The sequence below is a fragment of the Lithobates pipiens genome, unplaced genomic scaffold (assembly GCF_037356315.1).
Source record: "Lithobates pipiens isolate NorthernLeopardFrog02 unplaced genomic scaffold, aLitPip1_a1.2 Scaffold_23, whole genome shotgun sequence".
Classification (NCBI taxonomy): Eukaryota; Metazoa; Chordata; class Amphibia; order Anura; family Ranidae; genus Lithobates; species Lithobates pipiens.
In genome coordinates, this window is record NW_027507785.1 from 329,030,436 (window position 1) to 329,051,361 (window position 20,926).

The following is a 20,926-nucleotide window of genomic DNA, read 5'->3' on the forward strand; positions in this document are numbered from 1 at the left end:
AATGGTCATTTGTGACAAGACCTTTGTATGAAACTTATATGAGCTCTTCTACTTCACTTCATCTGAACCTGAAAGTTTAGCTTGACTGGAGAGGGTGAAGGATGAAAGTGCCAATTTATTTGTGATCAACCTGTTACGTGGGTTACAAGAGTACCCCATCTTCAGGGCTGAAAAATTATCATTCTGGAATATGGTGATTTAAGAATTCAGGTGGATCTTGCAGGCTTTTCCCAGTCAAGCATGGACCATGTTGAGGAAGACGAAGGTGGAGGCTCTCCAGAGGCACTGAGGTCTACTCCATGTGCTCAAGCTGCAGTGGATCCTGGGCTTGTCCCTATGCAAGAGGAATCCTTACCAGTCTTCCAGGATAGAGTGAACAGACTTCACTGAATTTCTAAGGAGGAACAGAAACTTGCTGTAATGAAAGAAGATCTCAGGAAAAAGAAATCCCTGCACAGTAAGTCTGGAAACAGAAAGAGTGAAGTCTCTGGAAGAGGCATTGATTAATCAGGAGAAGTTGGTTGCCTCTCTGAAGGAGAGCAGCAGTGTGTTCAGAGAAAAGTGTGAGAATGAGGAGAGATTGCAACAGATAAAGGAAAGTGCTTGTGTCAGTACCAGCCAGAGGGTGGATACCAGAGCAACGGTGACAGTATGGATGGGGGTAAGGAAGTGGCTTCACATGGTGGCCCTAGTACTACCCCGGTCTCAGGTTCTGTTGTGTCGGAGTCAGTATCTGCCCCTCCCCAGCAGCCTGGGTCATCTCAGGAGGAGGTTGAGGAAAACCGCAGATTGCTGCAGGCCATTACAGAAATGGAATCTCCCTGGCTCTTCAGATGAGGATCATGATAAAGGAGTGCTTGCTGAAAATCTCTCTTAATGTGTGGAGGACTTTCCTGAGATTGAACCTGCCAACAGATCCTTGCAATCAGCAGGGAATGCAGGAGGAGCTGGCTGCGAGAAGTCCCACATGGACACTAACCGTGCTGAGCAGGAATGTCGCATGAACATTGAAACTGCAGAGCAGGAGGGCCGTATGAACGCTGAAACAGCTGGTGTTTTTTTCGAAACAGAAGACTTTACTTGATGACGGGACTGTTGGTATCTGTGGTACTTCTGGGACTATGGTGAGCAGGACTGTTGTGCTGGAGGGGAGGAGGGAGGATCAAGTGGTGGGTAATTTACCAAACCAGATTTCAGAGGATCCTATGCAGCCAGTTAGTGTATCATCTGTCCCAGTTAGGAATTATGCTAAGGCTGTGTCAGGACAAAGTCATGCTGCTGCTAATGGAAGGGAGCCAGTTGTGCGACTTTTACCTTACGCACCTTCCATTAAATGCAGGAATGTGGTACAGCTCAGGTGGGAAGGAGGAGGTATTCCACCTATCAGGAGGGTGGTTGTGGATAAGATCAGAGCCATGGGATTTAAGGCAGAGGATATTTATGCTCTTATCAGTCCAGCTGGTTACTATGAATATGATTTATCATTTGTGCGTCCAGAATCGCTGGATCTGTTTTGGGAGCGGTTTGCGCATGTATATAGGGGCCAGTCAGACTGAAAGGGGCTTGTCCCTAAAGTTGTCTCACATCAGCCCTTGAGTAAGAATGTGACTATCCTGACAAGGAATGAGTCTATACCCCCCGAGAATTTATGCGTCTGGTTGAGGAGGTTTGGGGAAACATACTGTCCCCTAAAAAAGATTGTGGATGATAGAGGAATCTGGATGAGTGGGTGGTTGAAGTCAATGAGGTTGAGTGTGTGGGAAAGTGGTCCAGCATTTGCCCTCCTCTGCCTTTATTGGTAGAGATAGGATTACTGTCTTCTACCCTGGTCAACCTAAGCTGTGCCATAAATGTGGAGTCAAGGGACGTTTCTCCTCTAAATGTCCAGAACAGAAGTGCTCTTTGTGTCCGGAACTGGGGCATCAGACGAGGGAGTGTAACATCATTAAATGTAACCTATGTGATAAGGTTGGTCACCCTTGTAGACAGTGCCCTGAGGCTTTGCACAACAAGCCAGAGTTGGTGGAGGAATTCTTCTGTCTGGATAGAGAAGAGTCTGGGTTGGCAGAGGCTGTACCAGGGAATCCTAGTTTCTCTGTCCCGTCAGAATCTGTATCTGTGAGGCCGTCTGTAGTGTCGGTTTCCCCCCAGTCTGTGGTCTCCCAGTCAGTGTCAGAAAGTGCGGTTGTCAAGTCTGTGTCCGCACCTATTGTTTCTCCTATTGTAGTGAAGGCAGTGGAGGGTGCTGGACCAGCATGTATGGTGGTGCCAACCTCTCCTCCTCGGCGTGGCAGAAGTGCGGCTGGAGGTCAGCAGACACTGAGGAGTGGAGTGAGGGATGGATTGGATGATGGTGGAGGGGGAGGTGGGAAGGGAATGAGAGTGGCTGGTTTGGAACTCGGGGCGAATGATGTGGGGGGGGGGGGGGGTTGGAATCACATCCTGATGACGATTAAATCTCCAAAGGTTTCTTAGCCTGGATTGTGGTTAAGTTGAGGTTCGGGGTTTGTAGTCTCTTTTTTGTTGTCATTAAAATGTTTCTTTCTATGTTTTCTTGTTTTCTTTACTTGCTGATGTAAGCACGCTTGTTTTTGTTTAGTAGTTGTTTTATTTTTGTGTAAATATGTTTTTATTAATGAGCTGTATGTATGATTTTTTAATAAAAAAAAATGTACACTCTAATATCCCCCCACAGTCGCACACAATTATTATTATTATACATTTATATAGCTCTGACATATACCGCAGTGATGTACAGAGAACACTGAGCCAGGCACATCAGTCTCTGTACCAGAGGAGCTTACACTCTAATGCCCCCCCCCCCCTGCAATCATAGGGCCAGTTCAGGTGGATGTTATTTTTTTAGGTAATCTCAGGAAAACAGGCCACCCATAGGAAATCATTGCACCCCTGGAGAGAAGATAAATACTGGTGGAATTTGTATGTTGAACCTCCATGCTGGCCCGGCCGCAGTACTATCCTCTAATCCGCTGTGCTGCGTTTGCCACATTAAACAAAGCTCTGTGAATGGTCGTCCCTAACCAACACCGACTCCCATCTACTGGAACGTGCATATAAAAATCCTCTGAATAGCCGCCTCTCGCTTCCGGAGCCTTGACAGAAGCTGGAGGTCAGGAAAATATGAAATAAGAAGTTTTGATAGAGCGGCTCTCTGTTGACGCCAACGCCATTTTATTAGATAAATTAATGTTTTTGTTTTGTTTTTCCCATGAACGTTGCTGTACAGCTGCCTGGTTATCCAACACTTGACTCCACTCAGCAGTGGCGCCCCAAACGCGTATCCTGCCAACAAACATCCACATTCCCTTCATCACCGAACAAACCGCCTTGGAAATGGTGACAATGGACGGAGCGGGGATCACCCAATGTAACGGGCTAAATAAAAGCCTCTGAGCGCCACGCTAACAGCGAACAATACGGCTGGTTAATGTGGAGAATCTTCATTATCGGATTTTATAATAAAGCAATTGTGCAGCATCAGTCAGACCATAGCAACCAATCAGAATTCATTGCTCTTCAATCCATTCCATGTATTTCAATTTCTAATTGGTTGGTTCTATTAGAGCTGATGACGCTTAAAAGATAGACCAACAATTTGATCGGGGACGTCATTATTCAATTTTCTTGAAGCATTTTTGATGCAACATTCAAATTGGTTACTTCAATATTCACATTGGTGTCCGGCTTAGACCCCTTTCACACCACACCGCCCATTGCGTCGGCGGTAAAACGCTGCTATTTTTAGAGGCGCATTTCGGCCGCTAGCGGGCGCTTTTACCCCCCACTAGCAGCCGCAAAAGGGTTAAAACCGCCAGCAATACGCCGCAATAGCGGTGTTTTGCCGGCGGTATTACAGCGCTGTCCAATTGATTTAAATGGGGAGCAGCGGTGGAGGAGCGGTAAACACACCACTCCTTCACCGCTCCAAAGAAGCTGCTGGCAGGACTTTTTTCCGACGTCCTGCCAGCGCACCTTTCACACTACACACAATGGTGCAGCTTCTTTAGGGCGGATTGCAGGTGCTATTTCTAACGCTATAGCGCCTGCAAAACGCCCTGGTGTGAAAGGGGTATTAAAGCTGAACTGCCTGGCGCAAAAACTTTCATTTAAATGTGCACTATGCTGTCAAAAGCATTGGGACACCTGCCTTTACGCACGTGAACTTTAATGGCATCAGTCTTAGTCCGTAGGGTCCAATATTGGCCTCAGGCACACTGGACGTTAAAATAACGTTATAAAAACACCAGTAGCTTTGCAGTGAGTTTTTCAAAGTTTTTGCAATAGCTTTTTCCGGATTAGTGTTCTTTAGCTTTTTTTTTCCAATGGGTCAAAAAAGTCAAAAAAACGCTGATGAGACATGTTTTTGAGCGTTCACCTGCGTTTATCAGCATTTATCTGCATTTTTAAGCGTTTTTTCATGTTAAAGTGTTTTTACAGCTAGGGATTTTTTAAAGCCAAACAAATGCCCCAGCCAAAAACTGCTGATAACAGCCTATGTGTGCATGGACACATAGGATAACATAACGGGGAGTTTATTGACTGCAGAAAAAAACATCTAATGCCAAAATCAGCAGCTGTAAAAACGTCCAAAAACGTCCAGCGTGCATGAGGCCTAACGGCTTCAACTCTTCTGGGAAGGGTGGACTCGAGAGTATTGCGTCTGGAGCCCACCCAGGTGTGTTGCAACAGCGAATGAAAATTTGCTGTTGCAACACTGATCCTCCTCCCGGGCCAATTGGGAAGCAGGTATGAAACCTGTTTCCCAGATTGGCAAAAACGTCAGGTTTTTCTATTGGACGCCTAACGCCGGGAAGGAAGAGACGGCTGCTCCACGAGAGTACACTGGTCACCGGAGCAGCTTTCACCGACCCCGTCACGATCTCACCGCCCACATCTCCAAGGTAAGGACAGTGGGTGGTGGTGGTGGGGGCTGTGTTAGTGCCGCTCCGCCGGTGGCCCAGGGGAGGGGGGGTTGCCCCCCCCCCAAAAAAAACCCTACTAGTCGCCACTGGCTTTTGGTACATTCTAACAGAGATGGATAGGCTTTGGGGTTGCTGCTTCTGCATCTCGCATGCAGTCATCAGCTTTCATAAGAAACTTGGATACAACTGCCAAGCCTATCCATCTCCGGTGCAATGTACCAACAGCCCTGAAGAAGGGGGAGGCTATTCCCCCGAAACACGTTGGCTCTAGCTGAACATATTTTACCTCCGATAAAAACAAATATATTCTTTATCAAGAGTTTCCTTATTCTGGACGCCAGGCGCTTCTCTCCCTTCTTACTTAAGTATCTTCTCAGCTGAAGGGACAGCTCTGTCACACCAGCAAGGTAGCAGCAGCCCATATCTCCAAAAGAGATCAACACCATCATTCACCCGCAGAACCACCTAATATCAATCATGAACCATTCAACTGGTCCAGCACAGTCTGTAGCTCAAACTAATCATGTTGTCTCTATAGGACAGGAAGTGTGTTATTGGCAGGATCACCAGGGGGAAAAAAGGCCTGAAAAAAAAAAGTAAACAAATGTATCCTCCATCTACGGTCTGGTAATCTACAATGCATTCTATTTTTGTTCTTGGGTTTAGATACATTGTAAGGTGGCCATAGAGTTAGCGTTTTGTGAAAGATGTAGCAATTGTCTGGAAGCATTGACTAAAATCATATTTGATTAGTAATAAATGTTAACGATCATTTTAAACGGCTCCTGTAATCAGTCTATATTTTCTGGAGCACAGATGGTTTTTTTTTCCAGGTAGCAACAAAATTCCTCCACGGCTGATTAATGCAACACAGTCCAAATCAATCGAACAAGAGGGTCTCTGATCGATTCGATTGGTTTAATCACATCCATTAATAATGGAATGATTATATTGGTAGGTGTGACCTGCATCGCACAGCTTTGTAAATGCCCCTCTGGTGGTCATCAGTATTCCAGGGAATGTAGTTAGCAGCACTGCCTAATGACTGTTAATCTCCTCTAAACGCAGTGTCTAGTTCCCCGAGTAATACACACCTGACCTGCGGATATTTAGTCGAGCATCTGGTAATACTGCAGTACAGCTGGAAGAGCTCAAAGCAAAATCAACAAATGGCAGAAACGTCTGCCAGCCAACCAGATTTCATCATTTGCTTATCTGGATGCTCTGGACTGATTGGTCACAGCAGAAGTCTATTTTTATCTTGCCTTTCTACATCATCCAGCTGCTGGAGGCTGACCGTTATATATATATATACACATTTTTCTCTACAGCTTTAATCTTTAGTTACCTGTAACGAAGTGTGTTCAACAATGTGCGGGCAGATGAATCCTGGAGAAATCTTCACTGCAGGGCTGCCCTGTCCTCTTCCTGCTGCTGAACTGTGCTGTAGTGGTTACACAGGACTTGTATTCACAGACCTTGGGTTATATGCAGGCTATATTAAGGTGATTGGACACTGGAAAAAACCTGCTAGGGTTGCCCATAGTGCAGACCAATAAAATCCCACCAATAGTCAAATTGCATTAACGTAACAATAAATAGAGTAAAAGTAAATCAGTCGCCCATAATCAGCTCCACATTATCACGTCACCTTGGCAATGCATGACCCAGCATAGATGTTGGAGCATTCATGGTGATTAGGAGTTTAGGAGGTTCCTCTCCTCCATCCTCCACCCACCACCACAGGTCTCCTTGCCAGGCCATCAACTCTACCCTTCTAGAGAAGCTTTGTGAACATCAACTTGTCCTACCCAACTCTTCCAGAGAAGCTTTATGGACATCAACCTGTCCTACCCAGCCCTTCTAGAGAAGCTTTATGGACATCAACTCTACCTACCCAGCCATTCTAGAGAAGCTTTATGGACATCAACTCTACCTACCCAGCCCTTCTAGAGAAGCTTTATGGACGTCAACTCTACCTACTCAGCTCTTCTAGAGAAGCTTTATGGCCCTCAACCTCTCCTATCTATCTCTTCTAGAGAAGCTTTATGGACATAGACTTGTCCTACCCAGACATTCTAAAGAAGCTTTATGGACAGCCAAGTGCATGTTGCATGCACTAGATCGTTCTTGAAAGACCACCTATGGTGGATTGCTTGCCACAAATCAAGACCATTTATGTATTGCAAACACAATTTGCGTGTATCCATGATATTCAATGAACAGCTGCTATGATTTAATAATTATCTCCTATCTGATGAGGGGTACTCCTCTTCTGGGCCTCCTGAGGATGGGCATTACTCATATTGCATTGGAAGAGTAGATCGATGTATCTTTTTATGCTCCAGAAGTGTTCAGTCTCGACTGATCGGCTTTGAACAGGTTGGATTTCCTGTTGCTGTGGACGTTATTCCCAGGGCCAGACGGGGCCCCGGGGCCTCAGCTGTCTGATGGACTCTTGACGGTCAATGGAAAGTGCTTTGATAGGCCGCTTTGTTCCTCATCTTGTTTGTTTAACTCTCCGTCTTCCTGAAACAACATGAAGAATTTCGCTGGCTTGTCTGCTACAAAGGCCGAGAGGAGCTTTTCATGGATCACTTCTTTGGAGAACCCAACGCCTTCTCATACTGTTACTGATTCCAGACGTCGGGATGACCCGTTTGAAGAAAGAATATTGAAGGAAATCTTTCAGTAGGGACACTAGTTCTGTTGACAACCAGGGATTCCCTCACTTTGGAGGAATTTTGTGTCACTTCATGCTTTGGCTATGGGACAGGAAGTGAGGAGAAATCGTCACAGATGGAAAAAAAAAAACAACCTGACGGATTATAACCCTCTCTTACCAAAATGAAAAATACAATTTACCTTTAGTTCTAATCTAAGAAAAGGAATAAGGTTTCTTATGCCTTCAAGTGTCTGGTTGTAGAAAGTTTATTTCTGCAAAAAAAATTTACGGGCCATCTGTGCCTTTGTACAGCACTGCAGTATATGTTATAGCTTTATAAATTAATAATAATAGTGTGTTACTGTGGGGGGGACATTAGAGTGTAAGCTCCTCTGGTACAGAAACTGATGTGACAAGCACAGCGTATATGTCAGAGCTATATTAATGTGTAATATCAATAGTATGGCTGTGTTGGAATAATAGAGCGTAAGCTCCTCTGCTGCAGAGACTAATGAGAATGGCTCGGTGTTGAGAAATATCTAAAACTTCACTGAAATTTAATTTAAAAGAGGATAATATTAAATGACACAAAAGTTCCGCTGAAATTGGAATTGGAAATTAAACCTGACGAGATGACATATAAGAATATTATCAGGCGTAACCCTTATTTAACCTTTTCAGTGCTGGCATCTCTTCTAAGTGATTATTACGGTGACCGTAGACAGCTGTAAATGCCAGCGTCTGAATAGAAAGCTAATAAAAGTGATTTTATTATACGTTCGGCTGCGGGAGGAAAGGGGGGGGGGGGGGCATTGTCACACAGCTGTGTCCTTCCTGCTGTGGGGAAACCAGAAGTCCCAGCAGACCCTTTGGCAGCATGTATTCAGTTTCCACCTTGCACTGGATAGATAACTAGTAATTGGTGTCCACCCTCCTGTGACAATTACTGCATTGACTGGCTTTTTTGCACGTTTATTCTGCGTTATCTATAGCCAGTTTTGTTATTTGGGACTCGGATCATACTGTGTCCACAGAGCCTCTCTGTTCTGAATTGCAGAGGAAATGAGCACCACTGTGGAGGGTAGAAAGGCATTGCTGAAAAGCACAGTCAGATGTTAGAAAGTTAATTCAGTGGATTTAATAGAGGTTGCGGTCTGAAGGCCAAGACTGCGAAGCTGTTTGAAGTTGTAAAACCTCTTTTTTAAGCTTTAAGAGACAATACATAGCTCTCTAAATTATTATTAAAGGGGGCCGGTAATGAGCTGATCGCTGAGGGCCTATCAGGCGTCATTATTTGGATTCATAAATGTGGCTTTAAATTGTATAGTGCATTACCGTTCCATGTTTCCATTATAAGATTACATTAGCAAGTTTGTACATTCTCCCTCTAAATGTTTTCTGTATTTCAGACAATCTCAGCCTCCCTGATCAACAGCCAGGGGCCAGAGACGACACATAGAGAGTCATGAACTGAGTCCTAGACTGGAACGGATAGATGGGCGGATAGACTGAGAGATGGATGGATAGAGAGATGGACGGAGAGAGGGACAGCTAGACGGAGAGAGGGACGGATAGACCAAGAGAGGGATGGACGGAGAGATGGATGGAGAGAGGGACGGCTAGCCATATAGAGGGACAGCTAGCCATATAGAGGGACGGCTAGCCATATAGAGGGACGGCTAGCCATATAGAGGGACGGCTAGCCATATAGAGGGACGGCTAGCCATATAGAGGGACGGCTAGCCATATAGAGGGACGGCTAGCCGGAGAGAGGGATGGCTAGCTATATAGAGGGACGGCTAGCCGGAGAGAGGGACGGCTAGCCGGAGAGAGGGACGGCTAGCCGGAGAGAGGGACGGCTAGCCGGCGAGAGGGACGGCTAGCCGGCGAGAGGGACGGCTAGCCGGCGAGAGGGACGGCTAGCCGGCGAGAGGGACGGCTAGCCGGCGAGAGGGACGGCTAGCCGGAGAGAGGGACGGCTAGCCGGAGAGAGGGACGGCTAGCCGGAGAGAGGGACGGCTAGACAGTGAGAGGGATGGCTAGGAGAGACAGAGAGATGGGTTTACACATGGAGGGATGGAGGGTACTCACTTTTGTTTCCAGCGGTTTAGACATTAATGGCTGTGTGTTGAGTTATTTTGAGGGGACGGCAAATTTACACTGTTATACAAGCTGTACACTCACTACTTTACATTGTAGACAAGTGTCATTTCTTCAGTGTTGTCACATGAAAAGAGAGAAGAAAAGATCTACAAAAATGTGAGGGGTGTACTAATTTTTGTGAGATGCTATAGATAGATAACGCACACTCAATCTAAAATATTGGACAATTGCCCCCTTAATGCCCCTATGTAGCCCAGTGATCGGCAAGCTTAGTACTGATGGGGAATTTATGGGACCTGTAAGAAGCCGTTTTTGGAGGTTCTGAGGTTAAATGGACAGCCCCCCATGTTATGTAGCAGGGTTGCCCAGCCCCCCAATGACATGTCCTGCCGAGGAGATGGGGCCCCCGGGCTCTGTATTGTGGATACATTGAAGGATAATGATGAATTCAGTGTTGTTGTTGTCAGTAGCCGGTATTTGTTTTGCAGGCGTGTATGTTATTATATGGCAGTCCCAGAATAACCCCCGCAAGCCTTACAGTTCTGAGCAGCAACCGTCACCCTGTGTACAGTGCAGCTTGCATCGCTTCTGACTCATTAGCTAATTGGCAGTTGTCAGTAAGCTTATTACCGGTGGCCGGGCGCCAAGTGCTGCACAGACGCTGCACCGGGGGCCCCGGACCCTAATGGCTCTGGATCTCTGTGTTTGTGTGCCAATGCACAGGATGGGGTTAAAGGGCGACTTTTTTTTTATTTTTTTGGATGGCAGACGTGGCAGCGAGAATGCTTAGAGAATTTGGCTTTATAGAAGAGACTTGATCTGTTGTCTCCATGGTGACGGCATTCCATTTCTTCCGGGGGGAAAAGTTTGATGTCACCCTGGCACGGCTCGCTGTAAATATTGGCTGGTCGTTGCTGAAAAATCCCATTTGACGTCGGGTGTGCAAGTCTCGGAGAGAGCTGACTGCTTTTATCACTGATGTCCATATTGAATTAATGTTTTATCCGATACAACTTGAATGCTACAATTGTAACATTATATTAACTGAAGAGCTGCACGAAAATGGAGGCTGAATGATGACAGGTGTAGATGGGAATTTCATTATTGGCGAGCCAGCCAGCTACATACACAGATAAAGGATCCGTGACGCCGACTTTACATACAAAAAGTGTAACAAAAATGTACATATTCCTGAGTGGCTGAAGGGGGGGATGGGGGCGCACTTACTGCATATCTACAGTCACTGTTACATTGCCCGGCCTCCTTCCTGCTATTGGGCCTCCAGTGAATATCACCCACCCCTTTCATCTGTCAGTTTACACGCCACTCCCACTGCAAGCCTACTCTCTACTTTCAGGTGCCAACTTACTATAAACACAGAATTCAGGTAATTATCCAGAAAAATTGTTCCATAACCCATGGAGGAAGGTGACATCATTACCATAAAGATATATTTTAACGTTTGGTAAAGAGTGCTTGATGGCGCCATCTAGATTGAATGTTTCTATGCAGGAAAAAAAATAAAGTTAACCGACTAATCTACTAACTCTTTTCCCAGAATTCCCTGTAAAAGGTTTATATGAAAACACAGAGTGAGCAGCGAAGGACACCAGGAACCCAATCAATATGATGTACATGATCAGTGGTTATTTTATACGTTGTAAAATGAACTAAAGTTATGATTTGTTGGTCATCTAGATCCGTGGTCTCCAAACAGCGGGTCATGGGCTGGATGTGGCCTTTTATTGCATTTGTTTTCCCTTGGAGCACAATGACTTCCAATGCCACTATTCCTCCCACTGACACCAATGATGGGGCACTATTCCTCCCACTGACACCAATGATGGGGCACTATTCCTCCCACTGACACCAATAATGGGGCACTATTCTTCCCACTGATACCAACCATGGGGTACAATTCCTCCCACTGACACCAATGATGGGGCACTATTCCTCCCACAAATACTAATGAGGGGGCACTATTCTTCCCACTGATACCAATAATGGGACACTATTCCTCCCACTGATACCAATGATGGGACACTATTCCTCCCACTGACACCAATGATGGGGCACTATTCCTCCCACTGATACCAATGATGGGGCACTATTCCTCCCACTGATACCAATGATGGGACACTATTCCTCCTACTGACACCAATGATGGGGGACCATTCCTCCCACTGATACCAACCACGGAGCACTATTCCTCCCACTGATACCAACCATGGAGCACTATTCCTCCCACTGACATCAATGAGGTGGCACCATTCCTCCCACTGACACCAATGATGGGGTACTATTAATCCCACTGACACCAACAGTGGGGATCTATTCCTCCCACTGACACCAATAACGGAGCACCATTCTTCCAACTGACACTGTTGCTCTAAAATTATTCTTCCCATTGACACCATTGCTGAGACACTATTCCTCCCATTGAAACCAATGATGGGGCACTATTCCTCCCACTGACTCTAACAATGGGACACTATTCCTCTCATTGATACCAATTCTGGGACACTATTCCTCCCACTGACACCAATAATGGGGCACCATTCGTCCAAATGACACTATTGCCTGGAAAGTATTCCTCCCATTGACACCAATGCCGGGTGCACTATTCCTCCCATTGATACCAATGCTGGGGCACTATTCCTCCCATTGATACCAATGCTGGGGCACTATTCCTCCCATTGATACCAATGCTGGGGCACTATTCCTCCCATTGATACCAATGCTGGGGCACTATTCCTCCCATTGATACCAATGCTGGGGCACTATTCCTCCCACTGAGACCAATGATGGGGCATTATTGCTCCCACTGACACCAATGATGGGACACTATTCTTCCCACTGACACCAATGACGGGGCATTATTCCTTCCACTGACACCAATGACGGGGCATTATTCCTTCCACTGACACCAATGACGGGGCATTATTCCTTCCACTGACACCAATGACGGGGCATTATTCCTTCCACTGACACCAATGACGGGGCATTATTCTTTCCACTGACACCAATGACGGGGCATTATTTCTCCCATTGACAACTGAGAGCCTGCATTTGTAATGAGCAAACATGAAAGCTTCACCTGAAATAGTTTCCAACAACAAGAAGAGAGATTTGTGTGTGACTGGCCCAGCCACTGTGTTCTCTGGTTCAATCCACAGATTTCTTCTAGCACTGGACAAACCTGGAAGGGTTAGATCCGCCATTCCTGCCCCGTCTACAAATATGTCACCCCAACAGGAAGTGATGAGGAGAAACCTTTGTACCAAATAATAACCAACAGCAACATTTGGGGAGGAAGTGAAGAAACTGGCAGCTTTTTCTAGCTGTGTCCCCCGTTGGAATTTCCCCCTCATTTCCTGTCCCAGCCCCAGTAAAGCATTAGAACGGGAAGACGCGGGCAGAATTCTCCATCCGCCGTTCCCGGTGTCGGCAGCGCCGCTCGCTCTGTGTTATTAGATAAACCTGTTTTACTTGCCGCTCTCCAGTCCTTGTGTTTAATTAGTTCATGTAATTCCTGTTTCTTATTATTACAATCCCGCTTACAATGGAAATGACCTCTTTATTGACACGAGTGCCGACGGCGCAGTCTGAGCGCCGTGTCTGTGAAGTGGTTTGCCCAGCGTCCCCTGTAATCTCTTAATGTCCCTCTCTCTCCTCTTCTAACTACTAACAGCTTCTTTCTAATCTTATTTGCATTCATATTACCTCACCAGGTGGTACATCAATCCGAGGTAAGAATGCCGGTGTGATTCTGGCACAGCCGCCATCTCGCCACATAGCCCGTGTCCCATCCGCGGCTCATCCACCTTCACAATTATCATTATTAGCCTTGTTGTGTCCGTGTGTTCATCCTGTTTCGCACCATGCTCTGGCTCACTCATGCGTCATGGAGGGTGTTCAGGTCTTATCACCAAAGGTATTGCTTTGGGGCTCATTCACACCGGCCCGGTCCACTGCTCTGCATGCCTTTTACGTGTGTTGTGTTAGAACAGCCTATTCATTTGAAGCCGAGAATGTCCAACGCACCACATTGGATCGATCATGCATGCATCATTTTTGGCAGAGCACCACAAAGCACGTGGTGCTGCATTGCAGCACATGTCCGTTGGCATAATGTGTTGGGCTACCATTGAGAATGTAATGTGTGTTGCCTTTCATCGCGGTAACACACACGGCAACACATGCGTTACCACACAAAGGTGAATGAGCCTTCAAATGTAGTAGAAGCTCCTATATACAATTTTGCCATTTGTTTGTAAAATTAAAAATGGTAACTCTCTCAAGAACTAATTCTGGCCAGCTCCGTATAACAGAGCTGGATGCATTCCTAAATGCACAAAATACACTATATTGTCAGACATATTGTCTGCCTTTACACGCACATGAACTTTAATGACATCCCAGTCTTAGTCCGTAGGGTTCAATATTGAGTTGGCTCCGCCCTTTGCAGCTATAACAGCTTCAACTCTTCTGGGAAGGCCGTCCACAAGGTTTAGGAGTGTGTCTATGGGAATGTTTGGCCGTTCTTCCAGAAGCGCATTTGTGAGGTCAGACACTGATGTTGGACGAGAAGGCATGGCTCGCACTCTCTGCTCTTAATTCATCCCAAAGGGTTTATATGGTGTTGAGGTCAGGACTCTGTCCAGGCCAGTCAAGTTCCTCCACCCCAAAGTCGCTCATCCATGTCTTTTATGGACCTTGCTTTGTGCACTGGTGCACAGTCATGTTGGAACAGGAATGGGCCATCCCCAAACTGTTCCCACAAAGTTGGGAGCATGAAATTGTCCAAAATGTCTTGGTATGCTGACGCCTTAAAGAGGAAATAAACCCTGATGGGTTTACTTCCTCTTTGTCTCCCTGCAAAGGTAAAGCATAATGGACTACTATGCATCGCATAGTAGCCCATTATGTATCACTAACCTGACACAGGAGCCAGCGATGTCACCTCTGTCCCCTGTAGTCCGGAGCATCCATCTTTTTCCGGGTATTGCTGCTCCGGCCACTCACAGTACCGAAGCAGCGATGACGTCACTCCCATGCATGCGCACGGGAGCCGCCACTAACGGCATATCGCCGTTAGCAGTGGCATGCTGCTAAGGGCGATTTACGGCCGTGTAGGTTTAGGAGTTATTTCTTGGACCTATAGGTAAGCCTTAATCTAAGCTTACCCGTAGGTCAAAGTGGTTTGTAAGGGTTTACAGCCACTTTAAGAGTTCCCTTCACTGGAACTAAGGGGCCAAGCCCAACTGCTGAAAAACAACAGACACACACATAATCCCCCTCCACCAAATGATTTTGACCAGCGCACAATGCAAGGTCCATAAAGACATGGATGAGCAGTCTGGGGTGGAGGAATTTGACTGGCCTGCACCTCAACCCGATAGAACACCTTTGGGGTGAATTAGAGCGGAGACTGTGAGCCAGGCCTTCTCATCCAACATCAGTGCCTGACCTCACAAATGCGCTTCTGGAAGAATGGTCAAACATTCTCATAGACACATCTCCTAAACCTTGTGGATGGCCTTCCCAGAAGAGTTGAAGCTGTTATAACTGCGAAGGATGGGCTAGCTCAATAGTTATCCCTACTGGCTAAGACTGGGATGCCATTAAAGTTCATGTGCGTGTAAAGGCAGGTGTCCCAATACTTTTGGTAATATAGTTTATATCTGGATACAAATTTTGAGGTAAAAAAAGCCAGGAGAGTTGATCCAGGGAATATCCAATTGACTCTTGGGGAATCAGAAAGGAGTTTTTCCCCACACTGGAGCTAATTGGATCATGCTTTATTATTTTATTTTTTTTTGCCTTCCTCTTGATCAACTATGGGTATAGGATAGTGGCAGTTTTCTATTTATGTCTTTCTTTTTTATTAGTTGAACTAGATGGACTAGTGTCTTTTTTTTTTTTTCAACCTATGTAACCTTTTTTTTTTTATATTAAAAATAATAACATTTAAAGATTTATCACCGGGTACAATAATGAAATCAGTCTGCACAGATAGAACAGGAAATGGTGGAGAATGCGGGCCTACATTGAACTATATAGTACAAGGTGTGAAGAGGTAGTAGTTATCAGACTTGTGCTCTAATATTGCATCTTTATAATCTTCCCCATATTGGGTATTTTTAGTCTCTCTCTTTCGTTTGTGTTGTCTACCTCCGGTCCATCGTCTTCACCATCACATACCACGATCACTCTGCACCCCCTAACCACTAACACCCCATCTATCCAGCCACAAGACCGCCGAAGGCTTCATTACGTTCAGACATCTGATCGATTTCAGCTGATTGTGCTTGCTGTGTTGCTTATGCTTATATATTGCGTATTGTGATTGTATTTTACTCTAATCTCTCCAAAGGGTTTTATTACAGCAGAAAATTTTTCTCAGCAGCCCCTATTCACCAAATACTGCCTGTTACAGGATAACTACCGCTATATAGTATGTTGGAAAACATTCAAAGAGAGGTGTTAGATCTTCTATTGTTATTATCCAGTGTAAAAAAAAACGTCTCAGTGATGGAGCTGATTTGCTTCAGTGAGGCTTTTCACATATACCTGAACATTCCCCAAAGGTGTGTGTGGGGGGAGGAGGGGAGATGGTGTGTGAAAACTCCAACTACTCTACAAGAAGCAGTAAGAAGAGTGCCATACTAATGCCCAAAGAGTCCTATATATATATATATATATATATATATATATATATATATATATATATATATATATATATAAATAAAACGCATTTCAGGGGGTTCAGAAGTTCCCCCTTCATCAGGGCTTATGTGTTATGGGATCTACTCGAATTGCATATATATATATATATATATATATATATATATATATATATATATATATATATATAGAGATAAATAGGTAGATAGATCACACATATGTATCTATATACACAACTGTTAATCATGTCCAACCATATATGAGATCAGACGATACATGAGTCCTGATGAAGGGGAGTGTCTGAACCCCCGAAACACGTTGGATTCATTTTTCATATGTTATGTCGGGGCAGATACACGTTGCAGTATTGTATAACCCAGAACCAGCATCCTCAGAAAAGAAAAAAAAAAAAAAAAAACAATAAACAGGAAAAATTCCAAGGTGGTCGCACCCTAAGTATCGTGACGGTAATTATATTCAGTGATTGTGGAACAGCACCCAATTTTATTTTATTTTTTTATTTGAAAAAGCTAAAAAAATATTGAGAATGAATTGAGCAATGCATGGCGGCTTATAGTATTAGTGACCCATCACCGTGAGCTATACGGGCCCCATTGATTGAATGTTTTTACCTTTTTTTTTTAAATGGTTGTATTTTTCAAGTTTGATTATTATATTATGATGATCTGATTAGGGTGTTTGATCCTCTTGGAATTTTTCCTGTTTAGGAGTTTCTTGTTTTTTTTTTTTATATAACATAAATGTGTGTGACAGAGGAAGGTGCCCCCAGGTCTTTGACAACAAAAATATCCCTTTTCTCTCCTCTTGATTAGAATTGCCAGGTTATCAGAGGTATCCTTAGATTTGGATCTGTAGCCTGCTTGTGTATTGGGATATGTGGAGGCGGGGTCTATAGTGTGTAGGCTCTGTATTGGGATATGTGGAGGCGGAGTCTATGATGTGCAGGCTCTGTATTGAGATACAGGGAGGTGGGGTCTATAGTGTGTAGGCTTTGTATTGGGATACAGAAAGGCAGGGTCTATGATGTGTAGGCTCTATATTGGGATACAGAAAGGCGGGGTCTATGATGTCTAGGCTCTATATTGGGATACAGAAAGGCGGGGTCTATGATGTGTAGGCTCTGTATTGGGATACAGAAAGGCGGGGTCTATAGTGTGTAGGCTCTGTATTGGGATATGGGGAGGCGGGGTCTGTGGTGTGTAGGCTCTGTATTGGGATATGTGGAGGCGAGTTCTATGGTGTGTAGGCTCTGTATTGGGATATTTGGAGGCAAAGTCTATGATGTGCAGGCTCTGTATTGAGATACAGGGAGGTGAGTTCTATGGTGTGTAGGCTCTGTATTGGGATACGTGGAGGCGGGGTTTATGATGTGCAGAGTTCTGTATCGGGATACGTGGAGGCGGGGCTATGATGTGCAGAGTTCTGTATCGGGATACGTGGAGGCGGGGCTATGATGTGCAGAGTTCTGCATTTGGATACGTGGAGGCGGGGCTATGATGTGCAGGCTCTGTATTGGGATACGTGGAGGCGGGGCTATGATGTGCAGGCTCTGTATTGAGATACGTGGAGGCAGGGCTATGATGTGCAGGCTCTGTATCGGATACGTGAAGGCGGGGCTATGATGTGCAGAGTTCTGTATCGGGATACGTGGAGGCGGGGCTATGATGTGCAGAGTTCTGTATTTGGATACGTGGAGGCGGGGCTATGATGTGCAGGCTCTGTATTGGGATACGTGGAGGCGGGGCTATGATGTGCAGGCTCTGTATTGGGATACATGGAGGCGGGGTCTATGACATGCAGGCTCTGTATTGGGATACGTGGAGGCAGGGTTTATAATATGCTGAGTTCTGTATTGGCATACGTAGAGGCGGGGCTATGATGTGCAGAGTTCTGTATCGGGATAAGTGGAGGCGGGGTCTATGATGTGCAAGCTCTGTATTGGGATACGTGGAGGCGGGGTTTATGATGTGCAGAGTTCTGTATTGGGATACGTGGAGGCGGGGTCTATGACGTGCAGGCTCTGTATTGGGATATGTGGAGGCGGGGGTCTATGACGTGCAGGCTCTGTATTGGGATACGTGGAGGCGGGGTCTATGACGTGCAGGCTCTGTATTGGGATACGTGGAGGCGGGGTCTATGACATGCAGGCTCTGTATTGGGATGCTTGGAGGCGGGGTTTATGATATGCAGAGTTCTGTATTAGCATACATGGAGGCGGGGCTATGATGCGCAGGATCATAGAGAAGAATTTACAGTGAGTCACAGGCCCCATGTTCCTGTATCCTAAGTGCACAGGCAGGCTGAAGCCGCTGTTTTGGTCACCAAGTCTCAAGTCATTGCAGTTTCTAAGGCTGTAATTTAGCATTTCTAATCCTGCCAGTACTGGCTTATATTCATACCTGTTCAATGCTTACTTAGCTTGTTTAACAGCCCCAAAATACTAGATAATTGCAATTATCCTTTAATTTTCATGGATTATATAGTGAGAGCTGCCAAGTTGATCATTTAGTCTAGCAGAGTTCCAGTGTGGACTGTAGTAGAGTACTGCCCTCCTGTGGCAGAAGGACGGAATGACAGCATTCAGAAACTAGGTAGGGGCCAGTCTAGGGAAGTCTTCTAATGAATGATAAAACCACTAACCTGGAGGCATTGTGCATTTTACTGCATTTTCTAACACAGTGAAGCGCATCAGCCAAGTAGAAAAAAATAAAATAAAATTCTATTAGACGCTTAAGTGGAGATTTACTAAAACTGGAGCACACAGAATTGTGTGCAGCTCTGCATAGTAACCGATTAGCTTCTAACTTCAGCTTGTTTAATTAAGCATTGGCAAAAAAAAAAAAAAAAATGGAAGCTGATTGGTTAGTATGCACAGCGGCACCAGATTCTGTGTGCTCCAGCTTTAGTAAATTACCCCCCCCCCCCCCATAGTGTTGTGCATGTTGAAATTCTTGCTTCCGTGTGTGGTCACGCCTTCTTTTTTTAACATGTTATAGCAATGAAGCAGAACTAAATGCTGAGCTACAGTGTTGTAGCAGATGTTTTCCCTGCTGTATGATGGAGGAGGTGAGCACAGACACATGGGGGGGGGGATTTACTAAAACTGGAGAGTGCAAAATCTGGTGCAGCTCTGCGTGAAAACCAATCAGCTTCCAACTTCAGCTTGTTCAATTAAGCTTTGACAATAAAAATGTTAAAATCTGGAAGCGGATTGGTTTCTATGAGGCGCTGCACCAGATTTTGCACTCTACAGTTTTAGTAAATCAACCCCATAGTGTGTGAGGGTGTCAGGTCTTAGTATTAAATTGTAGAAGAAAAAAAGATTTGGTACAATTAGTGATATTAGAGTTTTTGTTTTTGTTTTTTTTCTTTTAATTCAGCAAGGGTAATCCTTGAACTCCTTGTCACCCGTGTCTATTGTGTCCCCACAGGCGGTCTCCAGATTGAGAACAGCGAAGAGTCCGACCAGGGGAAGTACGAATGTGTCGCCACCAACAGCGCCGGGACGCGCTACTCCGCCCCAGCGAACCTCTACGTGCGTGGTAAGAACTCCCCCCCTCCATCGGTACCTGGCGAATCACCTTCATGGGCCACACCCCCTTCAACGACCATCTTTACCAGACCGCAGCGCACCGAGAGACGGAAGGCTTCAATCCGGCGCTGAGCAGTGTGCTTCCCGGCTGAGTGTCGTTGCGGTTGTGAGTGCGAGGCTGCGTCGCGGCTGTCAGCGTGCGGATAAAGCTTTGAGGAGTATTCCGCGCGCTGTGCAGCAGCTGCGCGCCGGTCTCTGGTGTATGGGATGCCATATGCTTTGTCTTCTGTCGTGATGGTTTGTGTTTAATGAGAATTAATGTGATTTCTGAATCGACTGAAAGAATTCCCACATTTATTTTCCTGATTACCCGGAGAGTGGAAGACGCTGCGCTTATCGCTTCTCACCGTGTCATTCATCCTCGCTCAGAGAGCTGCACACTCACAGGCACACGGGGGGAGGGGGGGGGGGATGGAAAATGGGCCTGTGTCTAAAATCACAGGAGACTGTTAATATGTGGTTTTTGCTCAGACATCATCTTATCACTACGGCAAATCCAGTCCCCTTAGAGCTGCCGGGATGTTGTAGCCAAAGTAATTCTGGTCAGGAGGATTTAGCCATTTTTTGGGGGTTTTCTGCTTTAACTACTAGAGGGCAACTTATGAGAAAGGAGGCCGCAGGAGAGTGTTAGAGACCGGGGACATGTTACAGGTGAGATAGAAAGCTGTAGACATACTGCAGGAGACTGTTAGAGACTGGGGACACGTTACAGGTGTGGTAGAAGGCTGGAGACATGCTGGTAGTGACTGTTGGAGACTGGAAACATGGCACCGATGTGGTAGAAGGCTGGAGACATGCTGTAGGAGAGTGTTGGAGACTGGGAACATGGTACAGGTGTGGTAGAAGGCTGGAGACATTCTGGTAGAGACTGGGAACCTGGCACAGGTGTGGTAGAAGGCTGGACACATGCTGCAG

At 45.7% G+C, this 20,926-nt stretch overlaps 1 protein-coding gene across 13 annotated transcripts in view; it reads left to right on the forward strand.

Annotated features, from left to right (window-relative positions):
- PTPRF (protein tyrosine phosphatase receptor type F) overlaps positions 1–20,926 on the forward strand; it is a 1,477,204-nt gene that overhangs the window by 1,365,680 nt on the left and 90,598 nt on the right. For 7 of the 13 annotated variants that reach the window (XM_077450682.1, XM_077450679.1, XM_077450683.1 and 4 more), the window contains exon 6: positions 19,851–19,961. In XM_077450682.1, coding sequence (XP_077306808.1) covers positions 19,851–19,961 — 111 coding nt within the window. Of the gene's footprint in view, positions 1–13,442; positions 13,461–19,850; positions 19,962–20,926 lie in introns of all 13 variants that reach the window. The other 6 variants (XM_077450677.1, XM_077450676.1, XM_077450680.1 and 3 more) reach the window with 1 other exon arrangement.